The sequence below is a fragment of the Delphinapterus leucas genome, chromosome 5 (genome assembly GCF_059928025.1).
Source record: "Delphinapterus leucas isolate spDelLeu-1000000601 "Yukka" chromosome 5, BTC_Dleu_Yukka2, whole genome shotgun sequence".
In the NCBI taxonomy this organism is placed as follows: Eukaryota; Metazoa; Chordata; class Mammalia; order Artiodactyla; family Monodontidae; genus Delphinapterus; species Delphinapterus leucas.
In genome coordinates, this window is record NC_143133.1 from 37,662,063 (window position 1) to 37,676,004 (window position 13,942).

The following is a 13,942-nucleotide window of genomic DNA, read 5'->3' on the forward strand; positions in this document are numbered from 1 at the left end:
AGAATCATTCTTAACATTGTTTTTTTCAACTGAACAGTGTTAAATTTGCAGTCCCTGCCTCAGCTTCTGGGAAGTTACTTCTTATGTCTGCGTCTCTAGGTCTTCTACATATTGATCCCCTTTATGCCCTCTGTGAGCACATCTGATACTCAGAGGTAAAGATATTTCTGGAGCCCCACGGTACAGCCTGGGAGAGATGGGACCTGGAGGGTGGTGGGTTGGTATCAGCCTCTCCTGAGTCTGAGATCCACAAGGTACAGCTAAAGATTGGAAACAGGCATTTATTAGGAGGTATGAAAACCTTCATCCAGGATCAAAGCCAAGGGTCCTTGGATGCTTCAGGGTCCAGGCTGAGGGTGGCTCAAGGCTATTTCTGGCAGAGCTGGGACTGGAAACTCAGTCTGGATTTCTAGTCCATCGAGTCCTCTGTCGGACTAGATTGTTATTCTTTGAGCAAGCATTCAAATGCTATTTCCCCACTTTCATTTTGAAACCATGGGGCAAGTCATGAAGAAGGCAGGCCATGGATGTCTACAGAAGAATGCTGGGTCCACTGAAACATAGGGTGATTCTTTCCAGCTGCCAGAAGAGTTTGGGGGATTCAGCTGTGAATCAACCCCAAATGGCTGCGATGTTAGGTTAGCAAAGGTTTATTTTTAAATACTTAGTAAGGTTGAACTTGCAGGGGGACTCTTCCGTTTCCAAAAATGGTGAGATCATCCATTCAGACAATCCTCTTTTTGACACAATTCTCCAGTGTGGAGGAGGAGTCCGGTTGAGGCCTTCCATTTGTTTTATCATCAGTTACAGCTGTCAATTTTCTTCTCTGGTGGGTAGGCCTTGTTCCTTTTGGCAAATGCCTGGCTGATTTCTGCATGGGTTTTGTTTTTGGTCTCAGGCAGGACAAAATACAAACAGAGAGCACCTGCGAGGCAGATTACGGCAAAGACCAGGAAACAGTAGGTGTCCAGACTTTTCTGTGGGAAGGCAGAGACAAAAAACATCAGAAAGACAATTGCTAAATTGGCTGTGAAACCATCTCTGGGCTGATTTTTTTTTAATAGTTTCCCATTCATGTATTGATGTTCCTGGATAAAACACTGCAGATGTGAGGCTGGCTCTATGGGTAAATGTGCCTTATAAATGTCTATATGAGATGTTCTCACATGAGACACAAATGAATCAGCTTCAAACCCTGGTAAAGATGAGGAAGTGGCAGTCTTTATTTATTTATTTTGAAAACAAGCATATAAAAATTACTCATCATGAAAGCAAAATGTGATACTTGCTGAATCTTATCCTAAGTTCATATTTACCATTAACCACATTCTTCCTCCCTCCAATATACACATGAGAAAAGTGCAATGTCAAAAGGGAAGTGAAATGCCCGTTCATAAAAAAATTCCAGAGCATAGGCTAGGCCAAGATAACACCATTTTTTCTAATATGCAGAAGATTTAACTCACTGCTGCTCTGAGGCGTATGGCTTCTTACAAGTAAGAGAGACTAGAAAAAAAGAGAAATGTTGAATGAAATCACTTTATGTATCCTGATTATAGCACTGGAATGACCCTGCCCACTGCACTAGACCTTGAGCTTCTCCGTGACTCAGTCACCTCTGTAGCTCCTGTTCCTATCCAGTGCCTGGCTCATAGTAGTTGATCAATAAATGTTTGTTAAATAAAAGGCTTTATAGGTTCCAGCTGTCAGGGCTGTGCTTTTTTCATTTAACAAACGTCTACTGATTCAATGATAAGGTGACACTGTCTTTGAATGATAGTTCACAGCAAGCGATATCTTGATTTTAGTCAATTACATGCTATTCTTTGACTTGACAAACATTTAATTTTGGAATATGACATAGTGTTGAAGAACTTGATCTCTGGATCACATCCTAGATGCACCGTGTACTGAATCTGAGGCTCTTTGTGCCTCAGTTTCCACCGTTGTAAAATGAGGATAATACTGGTAGTTATAGGTTATTGTGAGAATTAAATGAGGCATTGCCCTGTAGAGGTCATAGAGCGGTCCTGGGTGGAGTAAAGAGTCCACACCTGGGAGCACTTGGCTGGGAGAGCATATGCCTTCCCACTTGTCCACAGAGATTCCATGAGTGGAACAGAGAAGGGAGGGGATAGGCTCTATAGTCATTTGGGTAGAATTCAAATCCTGGCTCCATCATTTACATGATGTGTTAACACTTAAGATGTGCCATTTAGGATAGAACTTCAATGCACTGATTGAAGTTTCCTCATTTCTAACATGGTGATCTATACCACATATTGTTTTAAAGATGAAATGAAATATATTCAATATGGCTTTCAACATCCTCACTTGTATGCTAAATGTGCATCTTGACTTACCAAGTCCCAATGGAGCCTTTAAACCTGTTCCTGCCCTGGTGTTCCTGGCCTCGGTTGATGGCCCCTCCATCCTGTCATTTGCTTAAGCCAACCAAACACTTATCTTTATCTCTCACACCCACATCTGATACATCAGGAAATCATGTCAGCTCTACCTTGACATACATTCTGAATCCGAGCACTTGTTACCACTTCTGCTGTTACCATTTTGGGGCAAGCTATCATCATCTCTGCGTTGGACTGTTAGTATAGCTTCCCAACAGATTTCCCTGCTTCTTCTGTGTCCCGGCTTAAGATTATTCTCAAGAGAGAAGCCACAGTGATTCTGTTGAGCAAAGGACAGAGCATGTCTCTCCTCTGCTCCAAATGCACCATGACATCCCAAGGCAGGTGAGCAAAGACCGAGTCCCTACCATGGCCTCTAAGCCCAGCACCCACATGGCCCCCTTACTTCTCTGACCTCCCACTCTCTTTCTCTGCTCCCACTACACTGCCTTTCTGACACTCCTCCAATATCCTCAGGATCTTTGCACATGCTCTTCCCTTTTCCTGGAATAATCTTCTTCTACATGTCTGCACATCCTGCTTTCCCACTCCCCTTCATCTCGGCTTTCTTTCTCAGAGAAGTTCTCTCTGACCTCTGTTTCTAAGGGCTCCCCCAGCTCTCCACTTATTCTGCTTCATTGTTCTTTAAACCATTCACCGCTACCCAGCAGGATCGTCACTTGTTTATTAACCCTCTCCCCGACAGGTGGTAAGCTGCCCGAGGACAGGAGTTGTTATTTTTCTTGTATTTCCAGAACATGGGAGACTCCTTGACACATAGTAGGTGCTTCACAAATGTTCACTGAATATATAAATGTGCTGAGGCTCAGAGAGCTTCCCTGCTTACCCCAGGCCACATGTGGAGCTGCCTGGGACCCCTCTGTCACCTGCAGAGCTGACACCGGTGGAGCAGCCACCTGCTTCACTTCTTTTCCCAAGAGACCCAATGTGCGGCAACAGGATTTTTCTCACCACTTCACAGAATTGAGCCAAGAACCCTGCGGTACTGCAGGCATCCTGGGAAAGGACACTGCCCACCTCAGGACTCTCAGGGGCCAAGTTATTGGAATATATATCGTGCCAGCAGTCATGCGGCAACCTGGCAATCAACTGCAAGCTGTGATTGCACTTAATCTGGGAAGAGAAATGCACTTATTAAGCACCTCCTGGGTACCAGCAATATTATAGATATTATCTCATCCGATTCCCATAGCCCACACTGTGATGATACAGCCACTTTCCTTTTTACAAGAGATGAAATTGAGGATTAGAGAGCTTCTGAAACATGTCCAAAGCCACGTAGGGATCGATGAGAGTCAGGACTTACACCGAAGTGGGCCCGGCTGCGAGCTTACACTCTCTCCATTATTTACCAGGACTCCCTATCTGGGGTGTGTGTGTGTGGGGGGCAGATAAATGTTACTGGGATCCTTCAGTTTTCCCCAATAGCAGTTGCAAAGCAGATCTTCCTAACCTCTTACAGGTGAGAAAGTGAAGATCAGAAAGGGCAAGTGATTTGCCTGCAGTTACCCAGCTGGTAAGGGCCGTGTCTGGAATTTGAACCCAGGTTGGCCTGATATGGAGGCCATTGTATCACTTCCATACCTGCCTCTCTTGGGCAAATTCATTCACTGCAGTTGATCTGGCAAAGTGCCTGGCACAGAGGATATACATGTCACTTTTTCCCTGTCTCCTCTCTTACTTCAAAACAGCTCAGAAATTCACTTTCTGCCCAACTGCTCCTGAGAAGTTACTCAACCCCTCCGAAGTATGGTTGGTATGGGAGGGTAAGTCCAGTGTCCCCCAAGCGAGATTTTAGGCAGCACGTCTGTTGCAGGAAGGACCTTACCTAAGAAGAAATAGACCTCGACTCCAGATTTGACTCTGTCAAACACTCAACTCATCATGGCACCCTGGGAAGCACCCACGACTGGTGTGGGCCTTGTTTTCCCCGTTAGTAAAATGGACAAAATCATATTAGAGGTTTTCTGTAAAACACTCACATTCATAAAGCTTAGTTCATAAATTAAAAAAAATAAATGTGGCAACTTTAAAATTAAGAGCATCTGTTCATCAAAAGGTACCATACATAGATGGTTCTTTGGGACACTAGTCCACCATCTTCTTGATCTGCTGGCTTTCCGAATAAAGTCACAATTTCTTGCCCTAACAAAACAAACAAACAAACAAAATAGGGTACCATACAAAGAGTACAAGAGCCACAAATGGAAGTATTGTGATACATAGCGAACAAAGAATTTGTACCCCAAATTAAAAAAAACAACTCTTATGAATCAATAAGAAAAAGATGACCTAATAGAGAAAATGGCAGAATGTATGAATGAGCGTTTCACAAAAGAGGAAATACAAATGGCAAACAAGCTTGTGAAAAGGTGCTCATTCTCCTTAGTAATTTGGGATAATAGGAATTAGAGCCATAATTTTATGCCATTTCACACTATCGGATTGGCAAAAAATGTGAAAAACCTGACAATGACAATACCAAGTGTTGATGAGCAACACGCATTTTCATACCTGTGGATATACAGTTGAGGCTGTAAATAGCCACGACTACTTTGGAGCATCCCTGGGCCTGACCAAGTCAAGGCGAGTTGTGTGTGTCCTATGACCCAGCAATGACACTCAGAGTGGATCTGTTCTGGAGTGGTGCTGTTTGAATTTAAATTAATTAAAAGTTCAGTTCTTCGGTTGCACTAGCCACGTGCAAGTGTTCAACAGTCGCATGGCTGGTGGCTCCCGCTTTGCATAGCAGACGGCCAACGTTCCCGTCAGCACGTAAACTCCTGTGCATTGTACCCGGATGTTCGTAGTAGCACTACAAAGTTTTTTTTTTTTAAATTCATTTTATTGAAGTATAGTATAGATTTACAATGTTGTATAACAGCACTATTTCTAGAGCAAGGAAATGGGAGACGACACCAATGTTCATGGAAAAGGGAAGGGATAAATAAATTGGGTACGTTCATACAAAAGATTCTACAGAGTAGTAAAAAACAACGGCCTGTAGCCGGGCATATGGCACAGATGGTGCTCAACAGTATATGTTGAGTAAAAGAACAAGGCACAGAAAATACCTTTAGGATGATTTTCTTTGTATAAATATAAAAACCAGGGAAAGCAAAACACTAGATTGTTAAGGGACACATTCATACAGGGGTCAAATCCTAAAGAAAACCTAGAGAATAATTAGCACAAAATCCCTGCTAAGGGATTAGGGAGAGGCACCCAGGGCATTGCAATAGCTTAAGTTGGCTAACTACATTGATTTTCCCTACTACTTCTAAATATAATGCATTCTATAATTACAATAATAACAATTTTTCTCTTTGTATGTATGAAAGAAAAATATTGCCTGTCATATCAGTAAACAAAGGATGTTGCAGCCATCAAGCCATCACATGACAGCCACCCTGAAGGTAAGCCCTGAGGGAACTCAGGATAGAAACAGAATGCCCGCCATCAAATCACCAGACGTTGTAGCCCCCCCCCAACTTTGCACGCTGAAGAAACTCAGGATGAGAAAACACAGGATGCTGGCCCCAGATAGCTGAGGTGCATATCAAAGGAATGATTTCAGTAAGCCCAGACTCTTGCATCATCTCATACATAGAAAAGCGCTAAATTTCCTAACTTGAGATAATCTGGTTTTTTTTAATTAACAGCAATCTTCTGATGTTCCGACTACCTGGTCTTTGTTGCAAAAACCCTTATATATCCTGGGTCCCCCCTTGCCTCTTCAGAGCAGTCTGTCAGAGCTATCTGAGATGCTGTGTCCCGGGCTTAAGTCCTCAGTTTTGTCCACCGAATAAAACATAACTCTCAACTTTCAGGTTGTGCATTTTTTTCAGTTGATATGTATATGATGCATTTCATACTCTTTTGCATATGATATGTTTCATAATATAATTAAAATATACATATATAAATATACATTTAATAGTGTAAATGGAAGAGCCTAAACCCAAGCAGTAATTCACTCATGGTGAACAGGTATCAGAAGGAATCTTACCAAAAGAAAGCTCTAAAGCTGGAGTCAGATGTAAGCACTTAGTTAAAGAAAAAAAAAATCCTCCAGGATGCAGGGCTCACCTTCCCAGGTGGTTCAGCTGAGGACCAGTCTGGAAGTAGAGGCAGGACCCTGAGGTCCTGAGGATCCCCTGGGAGCCTCAGAGGAAACAGAAGTAGTAGAAACAGTAGAACTTCATCAGTTGTAGGTGTCTGGCCCTCTCACCTGGGTAAACTTCCTTCTCCAACTTATGAAAATGTTATAAGCTATAGTTACATTCTTTCTCTGAATACACCCATTGGGTTATTACAAATGATCATGAAAGTGTTCCATATTCTTTACTATGGAGAAACAAATTTTCTTTTGAGAATGCACTATACCACAAAATTGTGCTAAAAATATTAGGCAATTGTGGCAAAGTGCTACTTTTAGGAAAAGATCCTTGAGAATAAAGAGAAATCTCAGCTTTCTTCTACTCCAGTTTATCAGAACGATGTGAAAACACAGCAGCTCTTTAGAGCTGCCAGCTTCCCTGAACAAGGAAAGTAGATGTGAAGTACAGTGCCGGGAACAAAGTCATGAGCTCTGACAAATTAGTCCTGGATTCCTTTGCATATCAGCTTTGTTGGGTGTGGACAGGGGGAGAGGCATGGGCACTGCCTAGAAATCTAGTCACCAAAAGCCATGAGCTCTAGAGGTAACAAAATGATAACCTGGTGTAATTCTGGGTTCAGTTTAGAAGTAGCCATCAAACAGATGGTCAAAAGCAAAAAGTGTTCTGAGTTAGAATGAATAATTCCTGCAATAATAGCTCCATCCCCCAGAACTGACCGGAAGGACTCTTTCTGACTTAGAAGCCTTCTCTTCATCTTTCACACTGGGTCCAAGCATGTCCACAAACCTGTACAGCGCATGTCCCACTCTTTGCGAGTTGGCGGCATCCCAATTGCTGTCTCCCTGGGGACAGAGGCACACGTCACCCCTCTCTGGGTCCCAAGAACTCATCCTAGTGTCTGGTGTGGACTCTTTTCCTAAGTAGGTTAATCAGAGGGTGTTTAGGACAGTGCCGAGCATCCAGTGTGATGTGAATGTCGGCTTTCCTCCCTCTCTGTGGGGCTCTGCCCAATGTAGAGGGGGATGTTTGAGGCTGGACCACACAGGCTAGAACTCTGAAAGTCATTCGTCACACCTCCTGTCCTCTCAGCAGATCCTCCCAAAAGTCCTGGTGTGTTTCCTTCCTTCAGTAGCCTCCAATCTAGCCTCCCCTTGGCATCTCCAGGCTGGAAGTCTAGCCCAGGGGTCGGCAAACATTTCCTATAAAGGGCCATCCAGTCTGTCAGGGCCTCTCAACTCTGCTCTTGTGGGAAGGCAACCAGAGACAATGAAACACACATGAATGTGCTTGGCTGCATTCCAATAAAACTTTATCTACAAAAAAACCCCTGTGCTTCCTTCACATCGGTTCTTGGTCACTCCTGCCTCCATCATGATTCCTGCTGACTCTGGGCCTCTGTGCTTGCTGTTCCCTCCCCCCACAACTTTTCATCTCCTCGCCTGGTGTCCAAGCCCAGCTTGGGTTGTAAGTTCCATGATGGCAGAATCCATGTCCCCTGCTCTCTGTTGTACCCTCAGCCTAAGACAGTGCCTGGTTCACTGTAAGCATTTTCTTAATATAAATACGTCCAATGAGGGGATAAATGAATGAAATGGGAGGACTCTTATGGAGATGTATGAAGGTACAAAACGTGGTCCAAGTTAGGTTTTCACGATGACACAAAAACAGAATTCTTCTGCTGAGGTTCCACTCCCACCCGTGGAGCTGGAACATTGGTTCATTGGTGATTCAAGCGAGCTCTCGGATGAGTCAGGGCCCAGACCACCATTTAAGAACTGATGGGAAGCCAGGTGCCTTACACTTGTAACTCCAATTCTGCAAAGAGCTTTGAAAGGCCAGGCTGTTCTACTTTACGAGCAGAGTGGACCTGAAACATTAGGATGCTTCTGGGGGAAGTTAGAATGGGGCAGGGATCTTAGTGATGACTTACATCTCTGGCATGTGTTGTGGCTTCCAAGTCATCGTCACGTGTACCGTTAAGGTCTTGTTGGTGCTGCCCAGGAGCCTTTGAGTAGACACAGCCCTGGGGCTGCCTGATGGATGGCATTTCAGCTCACTGGAAGCCACATTAACTACCCTGCTGACGCCTCCCACTTGCAGCCTCCCGGTCTCGGGCAAGCCTGCTTCTCTTCCACTGCTCTCAGAACTGGCACTGCCATCCTCCCACCTGCCCGAGACAGACGTCCGAAATCACCTTTGACTATTTCCTCCCTCTCTGCCTGTTTTTGTTACTAAGTCCTGATGACTTTACCCTGAAACATCTTTTTCCTTTCTTAAAAAACATACAACTTTTTATCAAGAAAGAATTTACATACGGTAACTTACCCAGATCTTAATTGTACATATAGGTCAATGCATTTGGAGAAAAGTATACCCCTGTGTAACCAACACCTTTATTAAGATGTGGAACATTCCCACCTCCCCAGAAAGTTCCTTGTGCCATTTTCTAGTCCATTCCCCCCGCCCCACTCCCCCACAGAGTTAACCACTGTTCTGGTTTCTATCACCTTAGCATCCATTTTTCCTGCCCCTGACCTCAATCTAGTTCCCAGCAGACAGCTAAAGAAGTCTTTTAAAAGTACAAAACGAATCATGTCTTAAAATCATGCAGTGGCTTCCCAGAGTCCATCGGATAAACCCCAAATCCCTATCATGCCTTCAGCGCCTCGAGGGATTTGGCAGGCATCCGAGGATGCCTGCTCTGTACCTGCTCAGGGCTTCGGCCAGCGCCTTCCGTCTCTCTGCCAGGCATCGCCTCCCTCCCCCACTCCGCACACACACTTCCTCAGTCTCAGCTTGAAAGGTCCCTGCACTGGTCAGCCCACTTAAGCCCCCCACCTTACTTCCTCCCATGAAACTACACCCGTCGCGTGAGAGTCGTGTTTGTTCTTCCCGAAATGTTAGGCAGTTTGCGCCCTCCTGTTCAGTGCCCGCCTGCAGGGCGCAGCACGATGCTGGCACCCACAGGCACTGAGCGCATGAAAGATGCTCTCTCTTCAGAGGATCCCCTGGCCCATCCAGAGAGGCCGGGGGCGGTTTTGCTTGCTGTTAGAGCCCACCATCTCAGATCTGCATCAGCTTTCCCCCTCACTTTGCACAGGCACTTGGGATATTTTTCAAGTCGAAAAGAATCATTTTCTTGCTTCCAGATTTTGTTGAACTCGAAAGGAATTTTAGAACTCCAGTGGAATCAAGCAGGCATACATTTGCATGCCATTTTCTCCCAACCAGAAAATATTGATGCTAATGGCAGAAGCCCAGTTATCTGGAGGCTTTTACAACCAACGACCCAAGGGACACAGTGATGCTGACCACAGCAAAGGCTCAGAGGAGAAGGCAGCCTGTGGCTGAGGGCAGAGAAACAGAGAGTGATAGTAATCTCCCCAGGGGTCAAGGCAGCCCAGCCCAGCCCATCAAGAACATTTTGCAGGAAGGCGGCAGGGTGGGTGGGAGAGAAGGAGGAAGGTGAGGGAGAAGGCAAGCTTTGAGAGGCCACTTGTCCTGATGGCTCAGCTGGCAAGGGGTGGTGCAAGTTTCCAGCGTTTACAATGACTCCTTTTTCTGTCCTGTCTCCTCTTTCCAGGTGACCCTAAGATCGCACGGCAGGAAACAGCCTTCCCGGTACTAATAGTGATCATGACAGCAACCAATCCCGAGTGTCTGTGGGTAGACCCTGCACTGAAGTCTTGACTTTGTCTCTCATTCTTTGGGGAGCCCTGCTGCAAAAGTGGGGCAATTCTCTTGTTTTATAGAAATGAAAATTATGGCTAAGAGGGCAACCAAAGGTGGGCAAAGTTTGACCAGCCTTCCCTTCACCTAATTGCTGAGCTGCAAAGCCAGGGTTCAAGGTCAGGCTGTCTGAGCCCAAAGTCTCTGCAGTTTCTTCTTGTGTCTCATTGGTACCTGGAGAGTGGCCAAGATGTCAGAGTAGAAGGACCCTGAGCTCACCTCCTCTGACAAGCACACCAAAGTCACAATTATCATCCATGAAAAAGATTGGAACCTACCAGAGAAGATTTTCTACACAAAGACGTAAAGAAGGAACCACAACAAGATGGGTAGGAGGGGCGGACTCACGATATAATCATTTGTACCTGACATTCGCCTTTGTGCCTGGACAATAAGGGCAATCAGAACCACCACCAACCACAGCAGCTACCAGTTACCAAGTTACTCTGTCCTAGAGATCAGGCCAGTGTTACAGGAATTGCCCCAGGCTGGCAGCCCCAGACACAGAGCCTGAGACTGGGGCATGAGAGCTTATTTGGGAGGTGATCCAGGGGGCACTAGTGGGGAGCAATTTTGAGATGGGATGAGGGTGACCAACCCTCCCAAGTTCCCCGGGGCAAAGGGGTTTTCTGGGATGTGAGACTTACAGGGACAGTCCTGGGAAAACTAAGACGAGATGGTCACCCTATATAGGGAAGGTGTGGTGGGTTGAATTGTTTCCCCCCAAAAGATATACTGAAGTCCCAACCCCCGGTACTTGTGAATCTGGCATCGTTTGGAAATAGTCTTTGCAGATGTAGTCAAGTTAAGACCAGGTCATTAAATCCAATCACTGGTCTCCTTATAAAAAAACACAGAGACACACACAGATGGAAGGCCATAGGATGATGGAAGCAGAAATTGCAGTGATACAGCCACAAGCCAAGGAATGCTGAAAACCACCAAAAACTAAGAGAAGGGTATGAAACAGATCTTTCCCTCACAGCCTTTAGAAGGAACCAAATTTGCTAACATCTTGACTTTGTACTTCTAGCCTCCAGAACTGTGAGAGAATACATTTCCATCATTCTAAGTTTTTGGGACTTTGTTATGGTAGCCCTAGGAAACTAACACAGACGGGGGCGTGTCCAATGAGAGCTCAGTGTTTTCGCTGGAGTCCTCTGGGAGAGCGGACCACACATCAGAGTTGCCCTGACACGTACAAGGAGTGGGCAAGCAGCTGGGTTATTTATCCTCCAACAGATGAGAAAACTGAGAAAGCTGAAGCTTGGAGAGGTTAAGAAAATACCTCAGGGCCCCTCTGCTAATGAGTGGGTTAAAATACTGGTTTGATTCCTGCCAATCTCCAGAACCATGCTGGCCCAGATATTTTTTTCTGAAGAAGTTCATGCTCCTTGAAAGCGTCTCTTTGGGCTTGCAAGGGCTTGCCTCTATTTGGACACATTTGCCACTGACACATTTTGGAATAAGTGAAAGGACCAAAATACGTGAGCGATAGTGCTTGCTGGCTATTATGGGTGGAATTATGTCCCCTCATGATTCATATGTTGAAATCCTAACCCCTAATACCTCAGATGGATTGTATTTGGAGCTGGGGTCTTTAAGAAGTGATAAGGTAAAATGAGGTCATATGGGTGGGCCCTAATCCAGGAGGACTTGTTTCTTATAAGAAGAGATTAGGACCAGACATACACAGAAGGAAGGTCATGTGAGGACACAGGGAGAAGACAGCTGTCTACAAGCCAAAGACAGAGGCCTCAGAAGAAATCAACCTTGCCAAGAGCTTTGTCTCAGACTTTTAGCCTCCAGAATTTCGATAAAACAAATTTCTGTTGTTTAAGCCCCCCAGCCTGTGGTACTTTGTTATGGTAGCCCCAGGAAATGAGTACGGTGGCTTTTGATTATGGCTGAGGTGGCCCCCAGAAGGGCTGTAGAATGGAAATGGTTCCTTTACGGAGTCTGCAGCAAGGAGAAGTTGACCCCACGGGAGGGTCTGCGTGGGGTGAGGGGTGCGACTCCGAACTTGTAAGTCCCGCATTTCTCCAATGCCTGCATCACTGCCAGCGACAGCCCCAGGAACCTAGCAAGCTTCCATCCAGAAAGGAAACTTAAGCATCACTGCCTTCCCCAGTTTGGGTCAGGAGGCTGACAATTCCCCAAATCTAAATGTGGCCACCTGACTGGTGTCTCCGTCAGCGTGTCCGGCAGGGCCATTCAGCTCGAGTCAACAGTCATAACTTCAAGGTTTCCTGAACAATCCCTGAAAACCCAGAGGCCCTGGGGATGCCCCAGCTGGCAGGAACTCTGCTCTCAGAGGGAATTTGCCTTAAAAATGTCCACGGGCATAAGGAAATGCTCATGAGATCATGCTGGGTGAGGAAAGCAAAAATCAAAACAAAAAAAAATAGGTTTCAAGTTTTATAAATATGAAAAATTACGTATATTTGGAGGAAAGGAAGGAAGCAGCATCATTAATCCATAACATGGGTGTTTTCACTTCTTTTTCTTTATATTTTCATAGTTTCTATAGTGAACCTGAGCCATTTATAATTAGAATGGCCTCATAACTTTACAGGAAAAAAGGAAAAAGAGGAGGGAGAAGAGGAGGTCGCGAGGATGAGCTAATCGTATTCCTTGTTTCTTGACACACTATCATTACTGGACTGTGCAACAGTCCTCTCTTATTTATATTTATTTGTTTTTCCTCTTTTTACCCTCATCTGCTCTCATTCCTTTCGCCCTTCAGTGGTCTCCCCTCGACTCTAGACAAACTCATGTTTAAGTGTTTAATAAATGTTCTTAAAATCAACGTATCCTGTCTATCTATCTATCATCTATCTGTCTCTATCTATCTATCTTTCTAGATATCATCTGTCTGCCTTTTTCTTTGTGAAAATCTGTATTGTTGTTTTATGTGTGTGTTCTTTTTTGTTTTTTTGTTTTTTGCGGTATGCGGGCCTCTCACTGTTGTGGCCTCTCCTGCTGCGGAGCACAGGCTCCGGCGCGCAGGCTCAGCGGCCATGGCTCACGGGCTTAGTTGCTCTGCAGCATGTGGGATCTTCCCGGACTGGGGCACGAACCCGTGTCCCCTGCATCGGCAGGCGGACTCTCAACCACTGCGCCACCAGGGAAGCCCTATGTGTGTGTTTTAAATTTATATAAGTGGTATCAGGCTACAGACTCCACTCTGTGCTTTACTTCTCTCAGCACTAGGTTTAGATTCATACACGTTGATGATGAAGCTCTAATTCATTGCTTTCACTGTAGCATAACTGTTTTGTAGGGTGTATCTACTATGCTTTATTTATTCTTTTCCTCAAGGGATGGCTACTCAGGTTACCTTTAGCCTTTCGATGCCACAAACAGTGCTGTAGTTAATATCCCTGTACACTCTATCTTATGGACCTTTGCAAAAATCTCCGGGTAGAATTTTGGGTCATAGTGTATATGGATACTTGATTTGATTAATTGGCATTAGACGGTTCCACCAGTGCACGAGGTCTCCCATTTCCCTAGGTCTTTGTCAACATTTAGTGTTCTCCAAATTTCTAATTTTGACAATTGGGCAAACAGTTGACTAACTCTTTACAGAGGTATGTTATTAGTTTAGTTTGCCTTTATTTGATTTAAACAAGTTTAAAGCTTCTCTTCCCCTGTGTTACC

At 45.0% G+C, this 13,942-nt stretch overlaps 1 protein-coding gene across 1 annotated transcript in view; it reads right to left on the reverse strand.

Annotated features, from left to right (window-relative positions):
* Positions 1–272: 272 nt before the first annotated feature.
* Positions 273–13,942, reverse strand: part of SLC2A9 (solute carrier family 2 member 9) — a 210,231-nt gene continuing 196,561 nt past the window's right edge. The window contains 2 exon segments of the mRNA XM_089911655.1: positions 273–812; positions 814–977. Of these exon segments, the coding sequence (XP_089767781.1) occupies positions 725–812; positions 814–977 (252 nt within the window). The 3' untranslated portion in view covers positions 273–724.